The 27,102-nt window shown below is 42.4% G+C and overlaps 1 protein-coding gene and 1 pseudogene across 1 annotated transcript; both read left to right on the top strand.

Annotated features, from left to right (window-relative positions):
• The first annotated feature begins 1,072 nt into the window (after positions 1-1,072).
• On the top strand, positions 1,073-10,613 carry LOC117042556 (vomeronasal type-2 receptor 26-like). Its single transcript, XM_033142097.1, has 4 exons — positions 1,073-1,167; positions 6,447-7,265; positions 9,100-9,226; positions 9,715-10,613. The coding sequence occupies exons 1-4, from the start codon at positions 1,141-1,143 to the stop codon at positions 10,611-10,613; spliced, it is 1,872 nt and encodes a 623-aa protein (XP_032997988.1). The 5' UTR covers positions 1,073-1,140.
• Positions 10,614-17,362: 6,749 nt separating this feature from the next.
• Positions 17,363-25,772, top strand: LOC117042555 (annotated as a pseudogene).
• The last annotated feature ends 1,330 nt before the right edge of the window (positions 25,773-27,102 follow it).

The raw sequence follows: 27,102 nt of genomic DNA, 5'->3' as shown, positions 1-27,102 counted from the left end.
AACTTCATCAAACTCAGCCAGAAGGGACTGGTACATAAATACTTCTCCACTGTACCACTAAGGGTGGGGTGGGGTTATGCTGCCCATGTGGGGCTGAATTGAATCCTCTTTGGCCCTCAAGCCATGTACGCCAGGCATGTTCCCTGTGATTAAATCACTGCAGCCTGGGTCTTCCAAGCAGATTTTGGCTGCTGGTAATTTGCTGGCTGTGCTGCTGATAGCACTCAAGAAGGATATTGGAGCAAAAGGCAGGCACATCATAACTCACCTTCTGCTGGTGCTATTGCTACTACCTGAAGCAACACCAGAGATGCTGCACTCAAAATGCCCCTTGACTTTGATAAGGGATCCCTATGCACCTTTGAATTGGCACAGGCCAGGAGACTACCACATTAGTGGCGTCATATCCGGAGCATCTCCTGTGTTCCAACCAAGTGTCTTCAATGAGCCTCCCTTTACCAGAGTTTATGTGTAAGTCCTTAAGTGCTAACTGTTGTAAAAGCTGTATGCAAACTGAATCTGACCTCATGGAGACCAAATGTTGTTACTTTCGGGCATGTTTCCTCATTTCTGGTACTTTTCTTTGGCAAATCTATTTTCGTCTCTTTTGAGGGAAATGTTCAGATTCATTCTGAATGTCAGAAAGTCATCTACTGCAAAATGTGTGCTTCCACCCACACTAGTGAGACATTTGCTTTAGAATAGCCCATTCTTCTAATATTTGGACAGCAAGAGGTTTATGGATCTCAGGTGTACAGATGCTGCAGGCCCATTTCATGATTTTTGCCCCTCCTCACAGGTAAGGATGACACAATATTGTCTCTGTGTGGAAAGAAACAGGATGTCAAGGTGACATACAGTTGTTGTTTTTCCAGGATAGGACCCACAACATACTGGCATATCCTTTCCTTCTTGTTTGCCGTTCGGGAAGTCAATCAGAACCACGGGTTTTTCCCGAACCTCACCCTAGGCTATGACATCTATGACAACTTTTACGACACCAGAAAGACGTATGGTGCCATGGTGGACCTGCTCTGCCCTGGGCAGGCAAACATCCCAAACTATCACTGTGGACCATGGAATAAAGTATTGGCTGTTATTGAAGGGGCTGAATCTGACAAATCCAAAGATATTTCCACCATGTCAAGCATCTACAAAACCCCACAGGTATGAATGTCAGGAGGGAAGAAAAAATCCCAAAATTTTATTGCAATTTCTTTGTGGAGAGATGTGAAAATATCATTCCTGCTTCTAAGGCAGATGGAGAGTTTGCCTTCCTCCCCCTCTTAACCTAGATGATTCAGGAGATTCTAGGCTTGTCCACACTGATCCCGTGGCTAGAAAGCATGCGTCTGACCAGCTTTCCATTTGCCGTGTGCTTTGTAGGCATGGATCCAAGCCATTTCTCCCTTATCCTATTCCTTTCCCACAGAAAACCCACTCTAAATTGAAAAAGCAACAGGATAAGGGATGTGTCATTAAGCCCTTAGCTAAATCTGCAAGATCCCACAGGTGCAAATGGTGTGTTTTATGGAGAAGGATATTTAATTGTCAAAATTAAGGCAGTAGAATGGAATAGGTAATGAAAGCTAGTGCCGTGTGAGATGCAAATGAACAAATATGCAAAAGGAAACATTAAAGAAACAAGAGGCAAAATGCAAAAAAAGTGCAAGACAAGGCAATGGAACGTCATCATCTCTGAAACAAACTCTGTGAGCTCAGGCTAAGCAAACCTTAGATAAACCTGTAAAAGTAAGAGCAATTTACAGTAAAGGCAAGAATTGAGATTTGCATTCCTAATGTGGTCCTGCTTATATTCATATTCTACCTTGACTCATGAAAGATAATTAGTTTCATGAACAAAATAAAATAAAAAATTCCTTCCAGTAGCACCTTAGAGACCAACCAAGTTTGTTCTTGGTATGAGCTTTCATGTGCATGCACACATCTACAGATAGCAGATGGTATCTGAAGAAGTGTGCATGCACACAAAAGCTCAAACTGTTCCTTTCATATCTCCAATTTTCTTGAACAAATCTCTGGTTTTTCCCATTCTGTTATTTTCCTCTATTTCTTTGCATTGCTCGTTTAGAAAGGCCCTCTTGTCTCTCCTTGGTATTCTTTGGAAATCGGCATTCAATTTCCTGTATCTTTCACAATCTCCCTCGCATTTTGCTTGCCTTCTCTCCCCCGCTATTTGTAAGGCCTCATTGGATAGCCACTTTGCTTTCTTGCATTTCTTTTTCATTGGGATGGTTTTCGTTGCTGTCTCCTGTATAATGTTACGAGCCTCCATCCACAGTTCTTCACGCACTCTATCCACCAAATCTAAATCCTTAAACCTGTTCTTCACTTCAACTGTGTATTCATAAGGAATTTGATTTAGATTGAATCTTACTGGCCCAGTGGTTTTTCCTACTTTCTTCAGTTTAAGCTGGAATTTTGCTATAAGAAGCTGATGATCTGAGCCACAGTCAGCTCCAGGTCTTGTTTTTGCTGAGTGTATAGAGCTTCTCCATCTTTGGCTGCAGAGAATATAATCAATCTGATTTCGATGTTGCCCATCTGGTGATGTCCATGTGTAGAGTCGTCTCTTGTGTTGTTGGAAAAGAGTGTTTGTGATGACCAGCTTGTTCTATTGACAGAACTCTATTAGCCTTTGCCCTGCTTCATTTTGAACTCCAAGGCCAAACTTGCCAGTTGTTCCTTTTATCTCTTGACTCCCTACTTTACCATTCCAATCCCCTATAATGAGAAGAACATCCTTCTTTGGTGTCATTTCTATAAGGTGTTGTAAGTCTTCATAGAATTGGTCAATTTCAGTTTCTTCAGCACTGGTAGTTGGTGCATAAACTTGGATTACTGTGATGTTAAAAGGTCTGCCTTGGATTCGTATCGAGATCATTCTATCATTTTTGAAATTGCATCCCAGTACAGCTTTCGCCACTCTTTTGTTGACTATGAGGGCCACTCCATTTCTTTTACGGGATTCCTGCCCACAGTAGTAGATATGATAGTCATCCGAACTGAATTCGCCCATTCCTGTCCATTTTAGTTCACTGATGCCTAGGATGTCAATGTTTATTCTTGCCATCTCATTTTTTACCACATCCAGCTTACCAAGGTTCATGGTTCTTATATTCCAGGTTCCTATGCAATACTTTTCTTTACAGCATTGGACTTTCCTTTCGCTTCCAGGCATATCCGCAACTGAGCGTCCTTTCGGCTTTGGCCCAGCCACTTCATCAGCTCTGGATCTACTTGTCCTTGTCCTCCGCTCTTCCCCAGTAGCATGTTGGACGCCTTCCGACCTGAGGGGCTCATCTTCCAGCGTCATATCTTTTATATGCCTGTTGTCTTTGTCCATGGAGTTTTCTTGGCAGGGATACTGGAGTGGCTTGCCAGTTCCTCCTCCAGGTGGATCACGTTTGGTCCAAACTCTCCACTATGTTGACCTGTCCATAGCTTGACCTGTCCATAGCTTCCCTGAGTAATTCAAGCCCCTTCGCCACGACAAGGCAGTGATCCATGAAGGGGGAGAGAGACCATTCTGCTGTCAAACAGCGCTTACAGTCAAAAGGTTTTTCCGTATGTCCTATTGGAATCTCCTTTCCTGCAACTTGAAGCCTTTGGTTCGAGTCCTACCTCCAGAGCAGGAGAAAACAAACACGTTCCCTATTCTATGTGAGAGCCCTTAGGATATTTGAATACAGCTATCCTAATAACAAAAATACACAAAACACAAATACATACACTACAAAAACCCCATAAAATACACACAAAGAAAACACTTAATTACTCATCCTTATCCTCTTTATAATCCTAAACTTGGGACTTCCTCACATCCTCTCTTTTGCGTTCATTTCTAGTCTTCTTTAGTAACTTTGTAACATTGTAAAATCTACTTTCTTATATCTAATCTTAATCTTACAATTATAATCCACATATCTTAAATCCTAAATCTTATTCATATCATATAAAACATCAAATTCCACATCTCCACTTCTTTTATCCTCTCTTCACTTAACTTTGTTATGCTGTAGCCTATATTTCTTCTGATTCCAATTTCAAATATATAAAAATCAACACATATTAACAAATACCTAAGTATTTCTTCCATCTCATAGTCCGTTTTCCCTCTGGTGTCGGAGTACCGTGGTCAGCCTTTATAAAATCCCCATTAAATCATACTTTACCCCCACCCCCTCCTGAATACAGCTATCCTATCTCCTTATAGCTTATAGACCTCGACAGTTTATGGACATATACTATGATGTTTGGAAAGGATTCATAAAAAATATTGTATGTTATAAACAATTGTGTATATAATAGAATCATCATCTATATACCAAGGTGTTATATATGTATATATGTATAGAATAATAGTTTCCCCTTTTTTATGAGCCCCTTTTTGTCTTTTTTCTTTGTTTAACTGAAATATTTTCAATAAAAAATAAAATTTAAAAAGGAAGAAAAAAATCTTTTAAAACGGCAGCCTCTCCCTATTTCAACCGAGCCTTCTATAATTCCTTATGTTTTGCCTCTGCTTCCTTCACAGTTGGTATTTGTGTTGTGATTGGATTGTTTGTTGTTGTTGTTTTTTAAATCATTTCTGAAGGTGAGGTTTTGAAGAGTACAGGAACAATTATTAAACCTCTTCACACATTTTGGCATCCAGGAGTGGGAGCTTTTTTTCTAAGTGTTTCTGTCTGGCCACACACACCCTGAAATGATCTATTCTTGTAATATGTTTTCAGTCTTAATCAGAACTCTAGCCACATAAGATTCCTGCATTTCACGGGGTTGGACTAGATGGGCCTTGTGGTCCCTTCCAATTCGATGATTCTCTGATTCACTAGTATTGTATCTAGGAAGGTAAAGGAAATGGTAAAGGACCCCTGGATGCTTAAGTCCAGTCAAAGGTGACTATGGGGTGCAGCACTCATCTCACTTTCAGGCTCAGGGGGCCAGCGTTTGTCACAGACAGCTTTCTGGGTCATGTGGCCAGCATGCCTAAACCACTTCTGGCCATAGCTGTCAACTTTTCCCCCCTTTTAAGGGGAAATTCCCTTATTCTGAATAGGATTCCCTGCAAGAAAAGGGAAAAGTTGACAGCTATGCTTCTGGCACGACGGAACACCATTTTCATGCACCTTCCCGCCGCAGCAGTACCTATTTTTTTACTTGCACTGGTATGCTTTTGAACTGTTAGGTTGGCAGAAGCTGGGACAGAGCAACGGGAGCCAGTGTGGTGTAGTGGTTAAGTGTGGTAGACTCGTAATCTGGGGAACCGGGTTCGCGTCTCCACTCCTCCACATGCAGCTTCTGGGTGACCTTGGGCTAGTCACACTTCTTTGAAGTCTCTCAGCCCCACTCACCTCACAGAGTGTTTGTTGTGGGGGAGGAAGGGAAAGGAGAATGTGAGCCGCTTTGAGACTCCTTCGGGTAGTGAAAAGCGGGATATCAAATCCAAACTCCTCCTCCTCCTCCTCCTCCTCTTCTTCTTCTTCTTCTTCTCACTCCATCATGGGGATTCAAACTGCCGACCTTCAGATCAGAAAGCCCAAGAGGGTTAGTGGTGTAGACCACAATGAAATACAGGGAAAGCAGCATAAAAATGCAGAACCAACTAGAGGAGAAACAATTGGGAGCAGAACCCAAATGAATTCTAATATTCTAATATAATAATATTAATTCTAACATTTAAAAATGGAACATAGAAATAAGTCAGTAAATAGTTATGATTTTACATTGTGCCATCATAAACACAAGATGAAATGTGTTGTTGTTGTCAAACTATATTTATTCTCCAAAGATTGTACGTTTATTTGGGATAAATCTGCACACATTTCTCACTTAAGAAAAGTGAATTGGGAGGAGGATTACAGTTTATGCCACAAGGTGTATCGTGGACAAGCAACGGGCAGGTTTCTTCTACTACAAATAACTCAGCAATCTATTTAGACATCTGTAGAGTTTATAGCAACTAATTTTAGAGCTTAATTTTATATAGAAGAACTGATGGCTATTATAGGCCTAATGTGAGCTTAAAAAGTTTGTTGTAATTGTGTGTGAGCTTTTTCCTTTTCAACAAAATCTGTTCTTTTTTCTTAAATGTGACACTTTAATGAATAAATAAGGATGAGGTCATATACAATTAAATAAAACTGCTACAGGATACATATTCTAAAAGCGGTTTAAAAAAATGCAATCAGGGCATAACAGAAAGCAAACACAACCCATTCCAAAGACTCTGACACCTTCTTTTGAAAGCAAACAACTAAATTTGTTGTTAAGCTCCCTGGAGTATAACTCCTCAGCCCCCATGAAAATGTCTTTTTTCTGTTTCCCAAGTCAGAGAAAAGTTATAATTCAGGCAAGTACAAAGTACTAGATTTGGGATTTTGTTGGGGGTGACAACACTAATCTCTTCTGGTCTTTACTAGGTCAGTTATGGTTTTGTTTCTGATGCTCTTATGGACAAAACTCAGTTCCCTTTTGTCTACCGAATGGTCCCCAAAGAAGAACATCAATATCTGGGGATAGTCCAACTGCTCCTGCATTTCAACTGGACTTGGATTGGCCTCATCGCTCCAGACACCGAGAACGGGGATAGATTCATGAGGACCTTGATGCCTCTGCTAACCAGGAACACAATTTGTGCTGTCTTCTCATTTAGCATCCCAATACAGAATGAGGAAAAAAAGATGCTTTTAACACTATTAAAAATAATACTCACATGGGAGAAAGTCAATGTACTAATCTACTATGGAGAGATGCGCTACTTCTTTAGTACAATACATATTTTGCAAAATAAGGTTGAAAAGTCTATAGGACCCACTGTGGGGAAAGTCTGGATCACAACAGCTTTGTGGGACCTCACCTTGACCTTGTCTCATGATATTCTTTCTTCCTTGAACATGCATGGGTTTTTTTCTTTCTTAACTCGTATTAAAAGGCCAAACTATGACGATTATGACACACTTCTCTATTCTATTTTTCAGTTTGGGTATAAAACATTTAATTGTTCATATTCAAAGCACATACTGTCTGTGAAGGGAAGGAAAAGGTGCAGGGAAGATGAAATTCTGGAGTCCCTGCCTGACGAAGTGATTGAGAAAACCCTGTCTCTGGATAACTACAGTATTTACAACCTTGTCCTTGCTCTGGCACGGGCCTTAAAGGCTGCGCTTTCCTCCAAATCCAATCAGATGGTGGCGAAGGGTAAAAAGAGGCTGAAATATCAAAGGATACAGTCTTGGCAGGTATTCCTGTTTCCCTCACAGATATCTTTGCTGAACAGGAATCGGTGCCGTGAATTCCATTCTCTGGTGAAATTAGGTTTGCCTCAACATTGTCTTTACTTTGCCTCCATTTACTGTACTGTTACCCACATCCTAATTTTGCTGCAAAGAAGGCAATCTGCCTCTGCATTACTACCTCATCCCTCAGCAAGGCTTCCTGCTATTCCTAGCCAAGGAAGTTTATGCTTACAGAATTCTTCCAAAGGTGTGGAATAGAGCTTATGGATCTCATGGCTTTGTTGTTGTTGTTGTTTAGTCATTTAGTTGTGTCCGACTCTTCATGACCCCCTGGACCAGAGCACGCCAGGCACTCCTGTCTTCCACGGCCGCCTGCAGTTTGGTCAGATTCATGCCAGTCGCTTCGAGAACACTGTCCAACCATCTCATCCTCTGTCATCCCCTTCTCCTTGTGCCCTCAATCTTTCTCAACATCAGGGTCTTTTCCAGGGTGTCTTCTCTTCTCATGAGGTGGCCAAAGTATTGGAGCCTCAACTTCAGAGAGCCAGTGTGGTGTAGTGGTTAAGAGCAGTAGTCTCGTAATCTGGGGAACTGGGTTCATGTCTCCGCTCCTCCACATGCAGCTGCTGGGTGACCTTGGGCTACTCACACTTCTCTGAAGTCTCTCAGCCCCACTCACCTCACAGAGTGTTTGTTGTGGGGGAGGAAGGGAAAAGAGAATGTTAGCCACTTTGAGACTCCTTCGGGTAGTGATGAAGCGGGATATCAAATCCAAACTCCTCCTCCTCCTCCTCCTCCTCCTCTTCTTCTTCTTCTACTTCTTCTTCTTCAGGATCTGTCCTTCCAGTGAGCACTCAGGGCTGATTTCCTTAAGAATGGATAGTTTGATCATGGGACTCTCAAGAGTCTCCTCCGGCACCATAATTCAAAAGCATCAATTCTTCGGCGATCAGCCTTCTTTATGGTCCAGCTCTCCCTTCCATACATCACTACTGGGAAAACCATAGCTTTAACTATATGGACCTTTGTTGGCAAGGTGATGGCTTTAGTCTGTCCCAAAAGGCTGAAGAAGAAAAAACGGGCTAAAGATCCATTGCCCAAACACACACACAGTGTCAATCTGTACCAAGTTCTTCAGCAATTTGGCTATGTTATCTAGATAATTTTATTCTTTTCTAAATGTGCATGCTTTTTTTCCTGTTCTAGCTTCACCCTTTCCTGGGAAGTTCCCAGTTTTACAATACTTCCATGGAAGGAGTGTATTTGGATGAGAATGGGCAGTTGACAGTCGAATCTGATGTTGTGAACTGGGTGCCATTTCGCAATGAATCCTTTCGTGCTGTGAAATTTGGGAGCATAAGCAGACAGGGATCATCAGGCGCAAAATTCACCATTGACCAAGAGGCTCTTGTGTGGTCCAGACTGTTCAACCAGGTTTGGAAAACCCATTTATTGCATTTTATTCCCCTTTAGAGATATGTTAACCCCTGAGACTCTGTTGGGGAACACAACAAAAAAACTGCTCCCTGTCCAATTAATGGCCTAAAACTATACGGGGGAGGGGATGTTTCTCTGGATTTTGATATTTTGTAATAATGGCAGGCAGCTCTGACTCCTAAATCGAAGGACAATACAGTCTCCATGTAATTCTTACTTCATGATTATCTCTTTCTGCCCCACCTGTGTCCCAAGGACTATGACCCTCTGTTTTGTCCCATGGATCAAAAGAAGCATCTACACCAAATCTGTGTCTATTCCACATAGACTGAGACTGTACACTGGCCCAGAAGTTACTTGCTAACAATCTTTCATTGATGTTTTCTTTCTTTTTGGTCAGACCCTTCCTCAGGCCAGGTGTACCAAAAGCTGTCGCCCTGGATATGCCAAGAAGGTTGAGGAAGGGAAACCGATTTGCTGCCATGCTTGTGCTCCATGTGCGGAAGGGATGATCTCCACTCAGGAAGGTAGGAGACTTCAGAGGAATGTGCAGCAAAAAGAACAATAAAATATGTCCTTTGTTGATGAATATTCAAGTATAAACTCATGTTGAATTTAATAAAATTTCAACAGTTATTTTCTCAGTTTTAATAAAGCTTTCCAGGTACCACCGAGACAGACTTGAGTATGTAAGAATTAGGCAGTCTCCCTAGACCAGTCAGTGTGGCAAAGTAGCTAGGGTGTACTGGAAGACAAGAGTCCCCCCCCCCATAGTCCTCTGAGGAATTATTTTTGAAAATTACACCCGTCAGACAACACCTGGTGTTAGGAGTGAGATCAAATGTTTCTGCAATTGGAGGTCTAGATCACTCCAAGCTCTAACTTGGCAGATGAAACAGAAACAGCAAGTCCCATCACTGTTTCCATTTGTAGGAGTTGGCTGGATTCCCAATTTACCTTCTTTTTTTTGCTACTGTATAGGAATATGTTTAAGCAGACACTCTTCTTTTTCCAGATGCAGACCACTGCACCAAATGTCCAGAAGATCAACACCCTAACAAGGACAGAGATCAATGCATCCCCAAGATTATCACCTTCCTGTCCTATGATGAATATCTGGGGACCCTCTTGGCTTCCACTGCCCTGTTTCTGTCCTTAATCACAGGCCTTGTTTTAGGAATATTCATTAAATATCTTGACACTCCCATAGTCAAAGCCAACAACAGGGACCTTTCCTACATCCTCCTTGTCTCCCTCCTCCTGTCCTTTTTGTCCTCCTTTCTGTTTATAGGCCGGCCAAGGAAAGTGACCTGCCTTCTCAGGCAGACAGCCTTTGGCATCATCTTCTCAATTGCTGTCTCTTCTTTGTTAGCAAAAACTATTACCGTTGTGCTGGCCTTCCTGGCCACTAAGCCAGGAAACAGGGTGAGGAGATGGCTGGGAAAGAGTCTGGCTAATTCCATTGTCATTTCCTGTTCCAGTATCCAAATTCTCATCTGTGTCATCTGGCTGGGAAGCTCTCCTCCATTCCCATACTCTGACATGCACACCCAGGTTGGAGAGATCATCCTGCAATGCAATGAAGGGTCTGCTGCCATGTTTTACACTGTCCTTGGCTACATGGGCTTCCTGGCTGTCATCTGCTTCATGGTGGCTTTCCAAGCCAGGAAGCTGCCTGGGTCCTTCAATGAAGCCAAGCTGATCACCTTCAGCATGCTGGTCTTCTGCAGTGTTTGGGTGTCCTTTGTTCCCACCTACCTGAGCACCAAGGGGAAATACATGGTAGCCGTGCAGGTCTTCTCTATCTTGGCCTCCAGTGCTGGGCTTCTGGGCTGCATCTTCCTTCCCAAGTGCTACATTATCATCCTCAGGCCTAGTCTGAATACAAAGGAGCACCTGTCTACAAAGGCTTAATATGTCACCTGATTCCTCTAATATGTTTTTCGTTTTTGCAATTTATAAGCCAGCATGGTAGCAATAAAGCCAGGACACATGAGTTGGGAATGTAGCTCCTTAAAATCTATTGTTTTGGAAATCAGAACAGAAAATTCTCCTTGTGCCCTCCATCTTTCCCAACATCAGGGTCTTTTCCAGGGAGTCTTCTCTTCTCTTCTCATGAGGTGGCCAAAGTACTGGAGCCTCAACTTCAGGATCTGTCCTTCTAGTGAGCTCTCAGGGCTGATTTCTTTGAGAATGGATAGGTTTGATCTTCTTGCAGTCCATGGAATACTGTTTATATATTTTGCCTAATAAGAAATCCTTATCACAATTCAAAAATAATGAAGCTGTTCATTAAGAATTTTTTTAGATAGTATTACAAATAAATTGCTTATACATTGTTTTTCAAAATGAAAAGAAACATATTCCATTGCTATTATTTTCTGCTGTATATATCAAGAGAGTTAGCCCTGAATATTTCTGCCATGGGTGTTCCGATGCCACCTGGAGGCAGCCCTCAGAAGTCCTGGTGTGCTGAAGGTGGCAGGTGAGAAAAAAGAAGACTGGAAATGAGCAGGTCGCGAAGGGAGGGGTGCAAAGGGATCTGCAGGGGGACATGACTGCTCAGCAATGTTGCAGATATTAATATTGCACAGTTTGAAGTGACTGACTCCTTCTGGAAGAAATCATTGCGCAGGCCCTTAAAAATATTATTCAAAGTTTTAGTGGCAGAACTCTTCAAAAAAAGAGCACAATAATCAAAGATACTACCAAAATATCCTTACAATGTCTTGTGCTGTCCAGCACAGGCTCAGCACCTTAGGAAAATATGGAATAATCCATGCAGACCTAGAAGTAGAAGTCTGTCTCTCTCCCGCAGCCTGCTTTCCAGCCTCCAGTGGCCTTAGGCTGTTTACTCTCCCTTCATTTACATGCTCACTCCATGGAGCTTGGGAGAGAAAAACTAAAGGCAACTCCCTTTCAAAATGGAGGTTTGCAACTCAATTTCTTCATCACATGATCAAAGGTTCACTCTCTGCACAGAGTAGAAAACAACCAACAGTAATTCGTTAACAAATTAAGGAGCTCAGAGTTCTTTAGGAAATAGCTTTGGAAAAGCCCCAATATTAGCAACGCTTCATTAATACACATCCAGCCATTTCCCATTTTAAAGCTTCGTTTTCATTTCAGTGTGAATTAAATCAATTATACTTAGCAAGGAAGATGATCATAGAATCATAGAATCATAGAGTTGGAAGAGACCACAAGGGCCATCCAGTCCAACCCCCTGCCAAGCAGGAAACATCATCAAAGCATTCCTGACAGATGGCTGTCAAGCCTCTGCTTAAAGACCTCCAAAGAAGGAGACTCCACCACACTCCTTGGTAGCAAATTCCACTGCTGAACAGCTCTCACTGTATATGACAGCCTTTGATATATTTGAACATGGCTATCATATCACCCCTTAGCCTTCTCTTCTCCAGGCTAAACATACCCAGCTCCTCATAAGCCGTTCCTCATAAGGCATCATTTCCAGGCCTTTGACCATTTTGTTTGCCCTCTTCTGGACACGTTCCAGCTTGTCAGTATCCTTCTTGAACTGTGGTGCCCAGAACTGGACACAGTATTCCAGTAAACCAACTAAGTTTGTTCTTGGTATGAGCTTTCGTGTGCATGCACACTTCTTCAGAGGTTCCAGTTACAGGTGGGTAGCCGTGTTGGTCTGCCATAGTCAAAACAAAATCGAAAATTCTTTCTAGTAGCACCTTAGAGACCAACTGAGTTTGTTCCTGGTATGAGCTTTCGTGTGCATGCACACTTCTTCAGAGGTGCTCTGCTTCAAGGCCAAAGGCCAATGTGGTCCAGCATTTCTCTGCACTCTGGCACTTGTCGTGATGTCCTGTTGCATCATAAGCGGTTTAGTCACATGACACAGAAAACTGTCTGAATGAAAGCCGGCTCCTTCAGTCTGAAAGCCAAGATGAGCACAGCACCCCAGGTCAAATTTGACTGGACTCAACCGTCCAGGGGTCCTTTACCTTTACCTGCAGTTTCCGGACCATCCTCAAAGGCAGCCCAACATATAACTCACTGCAGTAGTAGTCCAACCAAGAACAGAAGTTGGGCTATTGCAGTTGTGCTTTGGGGTCCTGCAGGGTCTTGCATCATTTGGTTGGAGGAGTTATCTGTTCTTGCACAAGGTGGTGGAGAGGTTGTGTCTCCTTTTTTGTCTGGTCTTTTTTATTTTGTTGTACTTATTTTGCCTTTGTGGGCGAACATTGCCAGTTTTTCCTCCATGAAATAGCTGTTTTGTGGTGCCCACAACAGTGTCTTAAACTTTCCTAAATGTGCACACAACCAAGCCCAAAAATGTTGGGGGACCCCAAGCACCAGGAAAGACTACCTGTTTTCTCTCCACTTCACTATGAAACATTCACATCCCACTTCTCTCTCAGCGGAAAAATTCAAAAAAATGTTCAAGGCTAGCTAGATAAATCTTGATTTCGACTCACATGAAGGTATAGCAGAGCTCAGGTAGAGCACTCTAGAAAGGGTGGGAAATTACTGACACTCACCAGTCACAAAATGGCACTGCAGGTTTGAAGTCAGTGACAAAGAACAATTCCTAAAATGCTCAACCAACAGCACAGTAATAATAATAAGAAATCCTACACGACCCCACTAAAAGTTCAGCACCACGGTCAAGGCCAGCTTAACTACCAAAGGTATGTATAGGTGGAAGTGTCTTAGCCGGCCACCTAAAATGAAGAATTATGGCACCAAGCATATTTGGGGAGGGGGGCATTTCATAGTTTAGCTCCAGAAACAGTCATCCTTCCTGACTTTCATGTAGTAGGGGCCAAATCACAGGGCTGAAACTTAATGAGGTCCACCAGTCACAAAATGGCAGGTCCACCGGAGCAGCCAGGGAGAAAACTATGGCAGACGAAGGAAGAGTTTGGCATAATCAAGCAGCAATTGATGACTCAGGGACTAGTATTTTGATTCAGCCTCCCCATGTTAAGAAGAACCTCTGCATTCTAAAGCACTAAGTCAGGGGTCAGCAAACTTTTTCAGCAGGGGGCTGCTCCACTGTCCCTCAGACCTTGTGGGGGGCCGGACTATATTTTGGAAAAAAAATATGAACGAATTCCTATGCCCCACAAATAACCCAGAGTTGCATTTTAAATAAAAGCACACATTCTACTCAAGTAAAAACACACTGATTGACCATCCACTGGCCAGATTTAGAAGGCGATTGGGCCACATTCAGCCCCTGGGCCTTAGTTTGGGGACCCCTGTACTAAGTGGAAAAGGCTTTTTATTTCATATCACCCGGCATGCCTCACATTTTACTTGTCTGCTCTTGTTTCATCTTCCCTTGTCTTTTCCCAGCTTGTATCATATTCCTCTGAAAACTGTCATCTTTCTTCCCTGCTCATTTTATATTCACTTTGAGATATTAACCCTTTATCACTCACCCTAATTTCCCACAACACAAACTCTTGCCTTTTTCCTTCAGAACAGAGAGATCTCCCTTCCTTCATTAAACCCCTGCCCTCCTTCAATTTTAAATAATTTTTATTCAGTTTTATGAAACAAAAATGCAGATATATAATAACACAAAAAGAAAAAGAAAAAAGGGGAAGAAACATTTTTATTTCTCATCTATCCTTTAACAAATTTAGGTGACTTCTCTTGATTTCTTCCATCTGAGTTTCATTCTGTATCATCCTTAACAGTTTCATTTTCATATTTTTAACATATATATAATATTTATCATTCCTCTATTACAATTCTTAAATTTACCTATAAACCCTTGCCCTCCTTCAGCCTCTCTGTCTCCTGGACACCTTTATGTCGCTGGTACATGGCCCAGTCTTTCAGAAGTGCTAGGAAAGGTCATGCCAACCTCCCGTGCCCCTCTCTGACCCATGTCACAATGCAGTAGCAAGTTCTTCAAATATCTAAAAGGCTGTCACATGGAATATGAAACAAGCTTGTTTTCTTCTGCTCTAGAGGGTAGGACCTGAAACAATGGATTCAAGTTACAAGAAAAATTGATTCAGACTAAACTTTAGGAAGAACTTTCTGACAGCTGTTCGACAATGTAAATGACTCCCTCAGGAGGTGGTGAACTCTACTTGGAAGTTTTTAAGTGGAGGTTGGATGGCCATCTTTCATGGATAGTTGAGATTCCTGCATTGCAGGGGGTTGGAAGAAATGACCCTCAGGGTCCCATCCAACTATATGATTCTATGGTTCTATGATTCTATGGAACATGTATTTCTTCATCTCTACATCTGGCGCCACAAAGGGAGTTCAACATAGTGTGAGGGCAAATGTAATTATTAAAAATAATGGTGATTTCTTTGTCATCGTCTTGCCAAGGCTCAAGAGGAATAAAATTTGTGTTCAACATTGAACAACAACATGATGTAACTCCATCAAACTCAGTTTTTAAGTGGAGGTTGGATGGCCATCTGTCATGCATGCTTTTGCTGTGATTCCTACGTTGCAGGGGGTTGGACTAAATGACCCCCAGGGTCCCATCCAACTTTGTGATTCTATGGTTCTATGAGTCTATGAAACATGTATTCCTTCAGCTCTACACCTGGCGCTATAAAGGGAATTCAACGTGGTGTGAAGGCAAATGTAATTATTAAAAATAATGGTGATTTGTTTGTCATCGTCTTGCCAAAGCTCAAGAGGAATACAATCATATTTGCGTTGAACATTGAACAACAACATGATGTAACTTCATCAAACTCACCTTCTGCTGTTGCTAAGGGACTGGTACATAAATACTTCTCCACTGTACCACTAAGGGTGGGGTGGGGCTATGCTGCCCATGTGGGGCTGAATTGAATCCTCTTTGGCTGTCAAGCCACGTACGCCAGGCATGTTCCCTGTGATTAAGTCACTGCAGCCTTGGGTCTTCCAAGCTGATTTTGGTTGCTGGTAATTTGCTGGCTGTGCTGCTGATAGCACTCAAGAAGGAGATTGGAGTAAAAGGCAGGCACATCATAACTCACCTTCTGCTGGTGCTATTGCTACTACCTGAAGCAACACCAGAGATGCTGAACTCAAAATGCCCATTGACTTTGATAAGGGATCCCAATGCACCCTCGAATTGGTTCAGGCCAGGAGACTACCACATTAGTGGGGTCATACCCGCAGCATCTCCTGTGTTCAAGCCAAGCGTCTTCAATGAGCCTCCCTTTACCAGAGTTTATGGGTAAGTCCTTATGTGGCTACTGTTGGAAAAGTGTCTGTGCAAACTGAATCTGACCTCATGGACACCAAATGTTGTTGTCTGCTAGGCATGTCTCCTCATTTCTGGTACTTTTCTTTGGTAAATCATGTGTTCTGTTTTCGTCCTTTTGTAGGGAAATGTTCAGATTCATTCTGAATGTCAGAAAGTCATCTACTGCAAACTGTGTGCTTTCACCCACACTAGTGAGACATTTGCATTACAATAGCCCATTCTTCTAAAATTTGGGCAGGAAGAGGTTTGAGAGCCGGTGTGGTGTAGTGGTTAAGAGTGGGTAATCTGGAGAACCGGGTTCGCATCTCCGCTCCTCCACATGCAGCTGCTGGGTGACCTTGGGCTAGTCACACTTCTCTGAAGTCTCTCAGCCCCACTCACCTCACAGAGTTTTTGTTGTGGGGGAGGAAGGGAAAGGAGAATGTGAGCCGCGTTGAGACTCCTTCGGGTAGTGAAAAGCAGGATATCAAATCCAAACTCCTGCCTCCCCTTGGCTATGCCATGCTACCAGTCACGTCTGCTCATTTCTGGTACTTTTGTTTGCTAAATCATGTCTTCTATTTTCCTCCCTTTGGAGGAAAATATTCAGATTCATTCTGAATATTAGATACTATTCTACTGGAAACTGTGTGCTTTCACCCACACTAGTGAGACATTTGCATTAGAATAGCCCATGATGTTGGGAAAGATGGAGGGCACAAGGAGAAGGGGGCGACAGAGGATGAGATGGTTGGACAGTGTTCTGGAAGCTACTAACATGAGTTTGGCCAAACTGCGGGAGGCAGTGAAGGATAGGCGTGCCTGGCGTGCTCTGGTCCATGGGGTCACGAAGAGTCGGACACGACTGAACGACTGAACAACAACAACAGCCCATTCTTCTAAGATTTGGACAGGAAGGGGTTGATGGATCTCAGGTGTGCAAACCCATTTCATGATTTCTGCCCCCCATCACAGGTAAGGATGACACAATATTGTCTCTGTGTGGAAGGAAACAGGGTGTCAAGGTGACATATAGTTTTTTTCCAGGATGGGACCCCTGACATACTGGCATATCCTTCTTGTTTGCCATTTGGGAAGTCAATCAGAACCATCATTTTTACCTCCTCCCCCCATCACAGGTAAGGATGACACAATCTGGTCTCTGTGTGAAAAGAATGTCAAGGTGACACACACTTTTTTCCAGGATAGGAGACCCGTTCTACTGGTACACCCTGTCCTTCTTGTTTGCTGTTCGGGAAGTCAATGAGAACCACAGGTTTTTCCCCAACCTCACCCTGGGCTATGACATCTATGACAACTATTATGACTCCAGGATGACTTGTGGTGCCATGGTGGACCTGCTCTGCCCTGGGCAGGAAAACATCCCAAACTATTACTGTGGAGCATGGAATAAAGTATTGGCCATTATTGAAGGGGCTGACTCTGACAAATCCAAAGATATTTCCACAATGTCAAGCATCTACAAAACCCCACAGGTATGAATGTCAGGAGGGAAGAAAAAAAAATCCCAGAATTTTATTGCAATTTCTTTGGAGAGATGTGAAAATGTCGTTCCTGCTTCTAAGGCAGAGGGAGAGTTTGCCCTCAGTCCTCTCTTAACAAAGATGACTCAGGAGATTCTGGGTTTGTCCACACTTCCTCCCATCCCATGGCTAGAAAGCATGGGTCTGAGAAGCTTTCCATTTACCCTGTCCTTTGTTTACCCTACTCCTTTCCCACAGATGTCTCATTAAGCCCTTAGCTAAATCTACATGATCCCACAGGTGCAAATGGTGTGTTTTATGGAGAAGGATATTTGAGGAAATTGTCAAAACTAAGGCAGAAGAATGGAATAGGTAATGAAAGCTACTGCCGTGTGAGATGCAAATGAATAAATATGCAAAATGCAAAAAAGTGCATGAAAAGGCAATGGAATGACATCATCTCTGAAACAAATTCTGTATGCTCAGGCTAAGCAAACCTTAGATAAACCTGTAAAAGTAAGAGCAATTTACAGTGACGGCAAGGTTTGAGACTTACATTCCTAATGTGGTCCTGCTTATTATTTACATATTTATATGCTACCTTGACTCATGAAAGATAATTAGTTTCATGGGGGAAAACTGGCTCACTTAGCTTTAATGTCATAAAGGTCTCTCTATGCCCCCCCTATGGCCCCCTTTAATCAAAGGATAGAAAACATGGCAACTCTTAGAATCATAGAATGATACAATATTATAGTTGGGGGTAATCCAAGGGTCATCTAATCCAATCCCCTGCAATGCAGGAATCTCAGCTAAAGCATCCATGACAGGTTGCCATCCAACCTCTGCCTAAAAGCCTATGAGAAAGGAGAGTCCACAACCTCTGAGAGAGACCACTCCACTGTCAAACAGTGCTTACAGTCAAAAAGTTTTTCCGTATGTCTTATTGGAATTTCCTTTCCTGCAACTTGAAGCCATTGGTTCGAGTCCTACCCTCCAGAGCAGGAGAAAACAAACCTGCTCCCTCTTCTATGTGAGAGCCCTTAAGATATTTGAATCCATGATCACTGCAGATGGTGACAGCAGTCATGAAATTAAAAGACGCCTGCTTCTTGGGAGGAAAGAGATGACAAACTTAGACAGCATCTTCAAAAGCAAAGACATCACCTTGCCGACAAAGGTCCGTATAGTTAAAGCTATGGTTTTCCCAGTAGTAATGTATGGAAGTGAGAGCTGGACCATCAAGAAGACTGATTGCCGAAGAATTGATGCTTTTGAATTATGGTGCTGGAGGAGACTCTTGAGAGTCCCATGGACTGCAAAAAGATCAAACCTATCCATTCTTAAAGAAATCAGCCCTGAGTGCTCACTAGAAGGACAGATCCTGAAGTTGAGGCTCCAGTACTTTGGCCACCTCATGAGAAGAGAAGACTCCCTGGAAAAGACCCTGATGTTGGGAAAGATGGAGGGCACAAGGAGAAGGGGACGACAGAAGATGAGATGGTTGGAGAGTGTTCTCGAAGCTACTAACATGAGTTTGGCCAAACTGCGGGAGGCAGTGGAGGACAGGGGTGCCTGGCGTGCTCTGGTCCATGGGGTCACGAAGAGTCGGACACGACTGAACGACTGAACAACAACAACAACAATCATATCTCCTCTCAGTCTCCTCTTTTCTAGGCTGAACACCACCAGCTCCTTCAACCATTCCTCATAAGGCTTGGTTCCTAGAGCCTTGATCATCCTAGTTGACCTCTTCTGCCCACCTTCCAGCTTGTCAACATGCTTCTTCATTTGTGGTGTCCAGAACTGGACACAGTATTCCAGGTGTGATTTGACCAAGACAGAATAGAGTGGTACTATTACTTCCCTTCATCTGGACACTATACAACATATGAACAGATAGCTTATAGACATCAACTGTTTATGGGCATATATTAAGATGTATGGAAAGGATTCATAAAAATATAGTATGTTATAAACAATTGTATATATATTAGAATCATGTATATACCTAGGTATTATATATGTATGGACAGCGATACTTCGGGTTACATATGCTTCAGGTTACAAACTCCGCTAACCCAGAAATAACACTTCAGGTTAAGATATTTGCTTCATGATGAGAACAGAAATCGTGCTCTGGCGGCACAGCGGCAGCGGGAGGCCCCATTAGCTAAAGTGGTGCTTCAGGTTAAGAACAGTTTCAGGTTAAGAACGGACCTCCAGAACAAATTAAGATCTTAACCCGAGGTGCCACTGTATAGAATAATAGTTTCCCCCTTTTTTCATGAACCCCTTTTTTTTCTTTGTTTAACTGAAATATTTTCAATAAAAAATAAAATTTAAAAAGTAAGAAAAAATATTTTTAAAAGGCAGCTTCTCCATATATGAACTGACCCTTTTATAATTTCCCGTTTACCATTTCCTCTTCCTTATGTTTTGCGTCTGCTTTCTTCACAGTTGGTATTTGTGTTGTGATTGGATTGTTGTTGGTTGTGTGTGTGTGTGTGTGTGTGTGTATATATATATAATTTCTGATGTTGAGGTTTTGAAGAGTACAGGGCAGAGAACAATTCTGAGACGTCTTCATACATTTTAGCACCCAGGAGTGGGAGCTTTGTTCTAAGTGGCCATTTCAGTTTCTGTCTGGCCATACACACCCTGAAATTATATATTCCTGTAATATGCTTTCAGCCTTAATCAGAACTCTAGCCACATAAGATTTCTGCATTTCACGGGGTTGCACTAGATGGCCCTTGTGGTCCCTTCCAATTTGATGATTCTGTGATTCACTAGTATTGTATCTAGGAAGGTAAAGGTATGGGACCCCTGGATGGTTAAGTCCAGTCAAAGGTGACTATGGGGTGCAGAACTCATCTCACTTTCAGGCTCAGGGGGCAAGCGTTTGCCCACAGACAGATTTCTGGGTCATGTGGCCAGCATGCCTAAACCACTTCTGGCCATAGCTGTCAACTTTTCCCTTTTTTAAAGGGAAATTCCCTTATTCCGAATAGGATTCCCTGCAAGAAAAGGGAAAAGTTGGCAGCTCTGCTTCTGGCACAACGGAACACCATTTTCATGCACCTTCCCGCCGCAGCAGTACCTATTTTTTTACTTGCACTGGTATGCTTTTGAACTGTTAGGTTGGCAGAAGCTGGGGCAGAGCAGCGGGAGCCATTGTGGTGTAGTGGTTAAGAGCGGTAGACTCGTAATCTGGGGAACCGGGTTCGCGTCTCCCCTCCTCCACATGCAGCTGCTGGGTGACCTTGGGCTAGTCACACTTCTCTGAAGTCTCTCAGCCCCACTCACCTCACAGAGTATTTGTTGTGGGGGAGGAAGGGAAAGGAGAATGTTAGCCGCTTTGAGACTCCTTCGGGGAGTGATAAAGCAGGATATCAAATCCAAACTCTTCTTCTTCTTCTTCTTCTTCTTCTTCTTCTTCTTCTTCTTCTCACTCCATCATGGGGATTCAAACTGTTGACCTTCAGATCAAAAAGCCCAAGAGGGTTAGTGGTTTAGACCACAATGAAATACAGGGAAAGCAGTACAAAAATACAGAACCAACTAGAGGAGAAACAACTGGGAGGAGAACCCAAATTAATTTACAACAACAACAACAACAACAACAATAACAATAACAACAACAACAATATTTAACAACAATAATATTAACAACAATAATATTAACAACAATAATATTTAAAAATGGAACATAGAAATAAGTCAGTAAATAGTTATGATTTTGCATTGTGCCATCAGAAACCCAAAATGAAATGTGTTGTTGTTGTCAAACTACATTTATTCTCCAAAGATTGTACATTTATTTGGGATAAATCTGCATACACTTCTCACTTAAGAAAAGTGATATTAGGAGGGAGGATTACAGTTTATGCCACAAGACGTATCTTTTATCATGGACAAGCAATAGGCAGGTTTCTTCTACTGCAAATACCTCAGCAATCTAGTGTAGCTACCCATTTAGACATCTGTAGCGTTTATGGCAACTAATTTTAGAGCTTAATTTTATGTAGAAGAACTGATGGTTATTATAGATCTAATGAAAGCTAAAAATGTTCATTGTAATTGTTTGTGTCCTTTCCTTTTTTAAAAAAAATGAGTTTTTTTTCCTTAAATGTGACACTTTAATGCAGAAATAATGAAGAGATCATATACAATTAAATAAAACTGCTACAAGATAAATGTTCTAAAAGCGGTTAAAAAAATATCAGGGCATAACATAAAGCAAAAACTCTGTCACCATTTTTTTTAAAGCAAACAACTAAATATGCGATGCTCTTAAGCTCCCTGGGGTAAAGTTCCTTAGCCCCCATGAAACTGTGTGTTTTCTCTGTTTCCCATGTCAGAGAAAAGTTATCATTCAGGCAAGTAAAAAGTACTAAATTTGGGATTTTGTTGGGTGGTGACAACACTAATCTCTTCTGTTCTTTACCAGGTCAGTTATGGTTTTGTTTCTGATGCTCTTATGGACAAAACTCAGTTCCCTTTTGTCTACCGAATGGTCCCCAAAGAAGAACATCAGTATCTGGGGATAGTCCAACTCCTCCTGCACTTCAACTGGACTTGGATTGGCCTCGTTGCTCCAGACAACAACAATGGAGAGAGGTTCATGAGGACATTGACGCCTCTGCTAACCAGGAACACAATTTGTGCTGCCTTCTCACTGAGCATCCCAGTACAGAAAACAAGAGTAGTGTTGCCTTTGAAAACATCTTCCATGTGGAACAAAGTCAATGTATTAGTCTACTATGGAGAGATACGCTTCTTCTATAGTTCAATATATAATTTGCAGAAGACAGTTGAAATGCTTATAAGGCCCATTTTGGGGAAAATCTGGATCACAACAGCTTTGTGGGATCTCACCTTGAACTTGTCTTATGATCTGCTTTCTCCCCTACACATTCATGGGTTTTTTTCTTTCTTAACTCGTATTAAAAGAAGGCCAAACTATGACGATTATGAAAGATTTCTTTATTCTATGTTTCAGTTTGGGGAGAAATCATTTAATTGTTCATATTCAAGGCACATATTGTCTGTGAAAGGAAGGAAAAGGTGCAGGGAAGATGACATTCTGGAGTCCCTCCCTGAAGAAGTGATTGAGAAAACCCTGTCTCTAGATAACTACAGTATTTACAACCTTGTCCTTGCTCTGGCACGGGCCTTAAGAGCTGCACTTTCCTCCACATCCACTCAGATGGTGGCGAAGGGTAAAAAGAGGCTGAAATATCAAAGGATACAGTCTTGGCAGGTATTCCTGTTTCCCTCACAGATATCTTTTCTGAACCGGAATCAGTGCCGTGAATTCCATTCTCAGGTGAAATCAACACTGGCTTTACTTTCCTCCTTTTACTGTTCTGTTAAAGGTAAAGGGACCCTTGACCATTAGGTCCAGTCGTGTCCGACAATGGGGCTGCGGCGCTCATCTTGCTGTATAGGTCGAGGGAGCCGGCGTACAGCTTCTGGGTCATGTGGCCAGCATGGCTAAGCAGCTTCTGGCGAACCAGAGCAGCGCAGGGAAACGGTATTTACCTTCCCGCCGGAGCGGTCCCTATTCATCTACTTGCACTTTGCCGTGCTTTCGAACTGCTAGGTTGGCAGGAGCAGGGACCAAGCATGGGAGCTCACCCCGTCGCAGGGATTCGAACCGCCGACCTTCTGATTGGCAAGCCCTAGGCTCTGTGGTTTAACCCACAGCGCCACCTGGGTCCTTATTGTACTGTTACCCACATCCTAGTTTTGCTTCTGAGAAGGCAATCTGCCTCCACTTTACCATCTGATCCCTCAGCAAGGCTTCCTGCTATTACTAGCCAAGGAAGCTAATGTCAACACACCAATTCCAACAACTTTGCTTTGACAAATCAGAAGCTTATGCTTGCAGAATTCTTCCCAGGGTGAGAAATGATGCTTATGGATCTCATGGCTTTAACCTGTCCCCAACCTGTGTCAGTCTGTACAAAGATCTTCAGCAATGTTATCTAGACAATCTTATTCTTCTCTAAATGTGCATGCTTTCTTTCCTGTTCTAGCTTCACCCTTTCCTGGGAAGTTCCCAGTTTTACAATACTTCAATGGAAGGAGTGTATTTGGATGAGAATGGGCAGTTGACAGTTGAATCCGACATTGTGAACTGGGTGCCATTTCCCAATGAAACCTTTAATGTAGTGAAATTTGGGAGCATAAGCAGACAAGGATCCTCAGGCACAAAATTCACCATTGACCAGGAGGCTCTTGAGCGGTCCAGGCTGTTCAACCAGGTTTGGAAAAACCATTCATTGCACTGTATTTTTTTTTAGAGATATGTTAACCTCTGACACTGTGTTGGGGAACACAACAATAAAACTGCTGCATATAGAATTAATGGGCCGACACTATATGGGGGAGGAGATGAACGGAGGAAAGTCAAAATAAGAAACATGAAAATGGAGAAGCAACTGAGGCATGGCTTTTGCAGTGTTCAGGAAGCAGGCAAGACTTCAGAATTGAGCAGAACATGTCTGCTCCAAATACCTTTCTGTTTCAGCTTATTTGTTTCTCTGGATTTTGATATTTTTAAAAGGTTTCCACAACTGAAGATTTGTACTGTGTTTACTAGACCTTTGTAATAATGGCAGGCAGCTCTGACTCATAAATCCAAGGCCAATACAGTCCCTATGTAATTCTTTCTTCTTGATTATCTCTTTGTGCCCCAACTGTGTCCCAAGGACTATGACCATCTGTTTTGTCCCATGGGACAAAAAAACCATCTCCACCAAATATGTGTCTATTCCACATGGACTGAGACTGTACACTGGCCAAGAAGTTACTTGGTAACAGTCCTTCATTGATGCTTTCTGTCTTTTTGGTCAGACCCTTCCTCATTCCAGGTGTACCAAAAGCTGTCGCCCTGGATATACCAAGAAGGTTCAGGAAGGGAAACCGATTTGCTGCCATGCTTGTGCTCCATGTGCGGAAGGGATGATCTCCACTCAGGAAGGTAGGAGACTTCAGAGGAATGTGCAGCAGAAAGAACAATAAAATATGTCCTTTGTTGATGAATATTCAAGTATAAATGTATGTTGAATTTAATAATATTTCAACAGTGATTTACTCAGTTTTAATAAAGCTTTCCAGGTACCACCGAGACAGACTTGAGTATGTAAGAATTAGGCAGTGTTGCTGTATCTGGTAGTCTCCCTAGACCAGTCAGTGTGGCAAAGTAGCTAGGGTGTACTGGAAGACAAGAGTTCTCCCCCCCCCCCCATACTCCTCCGAGGAATTTTTTTTTTTTTAATTACACCCGTCTGACAACACCTGGTTTTAGGAGTGAGATCAAATGTTTCTGCAATTGCAGGTCTAGATCACTCCAAGCTCTAACTTGGCAGATGAAACAGAAACAGCAAGTCCCATCACTGTTTCCATTTGTAGGAGTTGGCTGGATTCAAACTTGACCTGCTTTTTTTGGCTAATCTCCAAGAAAATGTTCATGCGGACACTCTTTTATTTCCAGATGCAGACCACTGCACCAAATGTCCAGAAGATCAACATCCTAACAAGGACAGAGATCAATGCATCCCCAAGATTATCACCTTCCTGTCCTATGATGAATATCTGGGGACCCTCTTGGCTTCCACTGCCCTGTTTCTGTCCTTAATCACTGGCCTTGTTTTAGGAATATTCATTAAATATCTTGACACTCCCATAGTCAAAGCCAACAACAGGGACCTTTCCTACATCCTCCTTGTCTCCCTCCTCCTGTCCTTTTTGTCCTCCTTTCTGTTTATAGGCCGGCCAAGGAAAGTGACCTGCCTTCTCAGGCAGACAGCCTTTGGCATCATCTTCTCAGTTGCTGTCTCTTCTTTGTTAGCAAAAACTATTACTGTTGTGCTGGCCTTCCTGGCCACTAAGCCAGGAAACAGGGTGAGGAGATGGCTGGGAAAGAGTCTGGCTAATTCCATTATCATTTCCTGTTCCGGTATCTAAATTCTCATCTGTGTCATCTGGCTGGGTAGCTCTCCTCCATTCTCAGACTCTGACATGCACACCCAGGTTGGAGAGATCACCCTGCAATGCAATGAAGGATCTGTTGCCATGTTTTACACTGTCCTTGGCTACATGGGCTTCCTGGCTGCCATCTGCTTCACAGTGGCTTTCCTAGCCAGGAAGCTGCCTGGGTCCTTCAATGAAGCCAAGCTGATCACCTTCAGCATGCTGGTCTTCTGCAGCGTTTGGGTGTCCTTTGTTCCCACCTACCTGAGCACCAAGGGGAAGTACATGGTGGCCGTGCAGGTCTTCTCTATGTTGGCCTCCAGTGCTGGGCTTCTGGGCTGCATCTTCCTTCCCAAGTGCTACATTATCATCCTCAGGCCTAGTCTGAATACAAAGGAGCACCTGTCTACAAAGGCTTAATATGTCACCTGATTCCTCTAATATGTTTTTCGTTTTTGCAATTTATAAGCCAGCATGGTAGCAATAAAGCCAGGACACATGAGTTGGGAATGTAGCTCCTTAAAATCTATTGTTTTGGAAATCAGAACAGAAAATTATCATTTGAATCATATTCCATCCTTACCACTGTTCATTTTTTACCTGATTTAGGAATTTTTTTCTGAATACTGTTTATTTGTTGTTGTTCAGTCGTTCAGTCGTGTCCGACTCTTTGTGACCCCCTGGACCAGAGCACGCCAGGCACGCCTATCCTTCACTGCCTCTCGCAGTTTGGCCAAACTCATGTTAGTAGCTTCGAGAACACTGTCCAACCATCTCATCCTCTGTCGTCCCCTTCTCCTTGTGCCCTCCATCTTTCCCAGCATCAGGGTCTTTTCTAGGGAGTCTTCTCTTCTCATGAGGTGGCCAAAGTACTGGAGCCTCAACTTCAGGATCTGTCCTTCTAGTGAGCTCTCAGGGCTGATTTCTTTGAGAATGGATAGGTTTGATCTTCTTGCAGTCCATGGAATACTGTTTATATATTTTGCCTAATAAGAAATCCTTATCACAATTCAAAAATAATGAAGCTGTTCATTAAGAATTTTTTTAGATAGTATTACAAATAAATTGCTTATACATTGTTTTTCAAAATGAAAAGAAACATATTCCATTGGTATCTCTTTATTTTCTGCTGTATATATCAAGAGAGTTAGCTTGCATATTGCTGCCATGGATGTTTTGATGCCACCTGGAGGCAGCCCTCAGAAGTCCTGGTGTGCTGAAGGTGGCAGGCGAGGAAAAAGAAGACTGGAAATGGGCAGGTCACGAAGGGAGGGGTGCAAAGGGATCTGCAGGGGACATGGCTGCTCAGGAATGTTGCAGATATTAATATTGCACAGTTTGATGTGACTGACTCCTTCTGGAAGAAATCATTGTGCAGACCCATAAAAATAATATTCAAAGTTTTAGTGGTAGAACTCTTCAAAAAAAAGAGCACAATAATCAAAGATACTACCAAAATATCCTTACAATGTCTTGTGCTGTCCAGCACAGGCTCAGCACATTAGGAAAATATGGAATATTCCATGAGGGGAGGGTAAATAATAATACAATGAATGTATCTAGTAGTGTCACTATCACAATGAAAACAGTATAAAAAAACAATGAAATTGCCATCAATAAATAGCACAAAAAAACAAAAACAAAAAACGACGACAAACAAGTTGCTACAGCCAAATATTTTTTAAAATTTATATATTTATTTATACACCGCTTGATTTAAGAAACAAGCAATCTTTGATGTGGTTGCAAC

Source organism: Lacerta agilis, chromosome 2 (assembly GCF_009819535.1).
Source record: "Lacerta agilis isolate rLacAgi1 chromosome 2, rLacAgi1.pri, whole genome shotgun sequence".
Taxonomy (NCBI): domain Eukaryota; kingdom Metazoa; phylum Chordata; class Lepidosauria; order Squamata; family Lacertidae; genus Lacerta; species Lacerta agilis.
Note: the sequence above shows the minus strand (reverse complement) of the source record. Positions and strands in the feature narration are given on the sequence as shown.

What these genes read in the sequence shown, in the direction of transcription:
- LOC117042556 (XM_033142097.1), top strand. Translation starts at nt 1,141, where the DNA reads ATGTCAAGCATCTACAAAACCCCACAG. An exon ending in GCATCTACAAAACCCCACAG is followed by an intron (nt 1,168 to 6,446) that starts GTATGAATGTCA and finishes GGTCTTTACTAG; the next exon opens with GTCAGTTATGGTTTTGTTTC. An exon ending in AAAGGATACAGTCTTGGCAG is followed by an intron (nt 7,266 to 9,099) that starts GTATTCCTGTTT and finishes CTTTTTGGTCAG; the next exon opens with ACCCTTCCTCAGGCCAGGTG.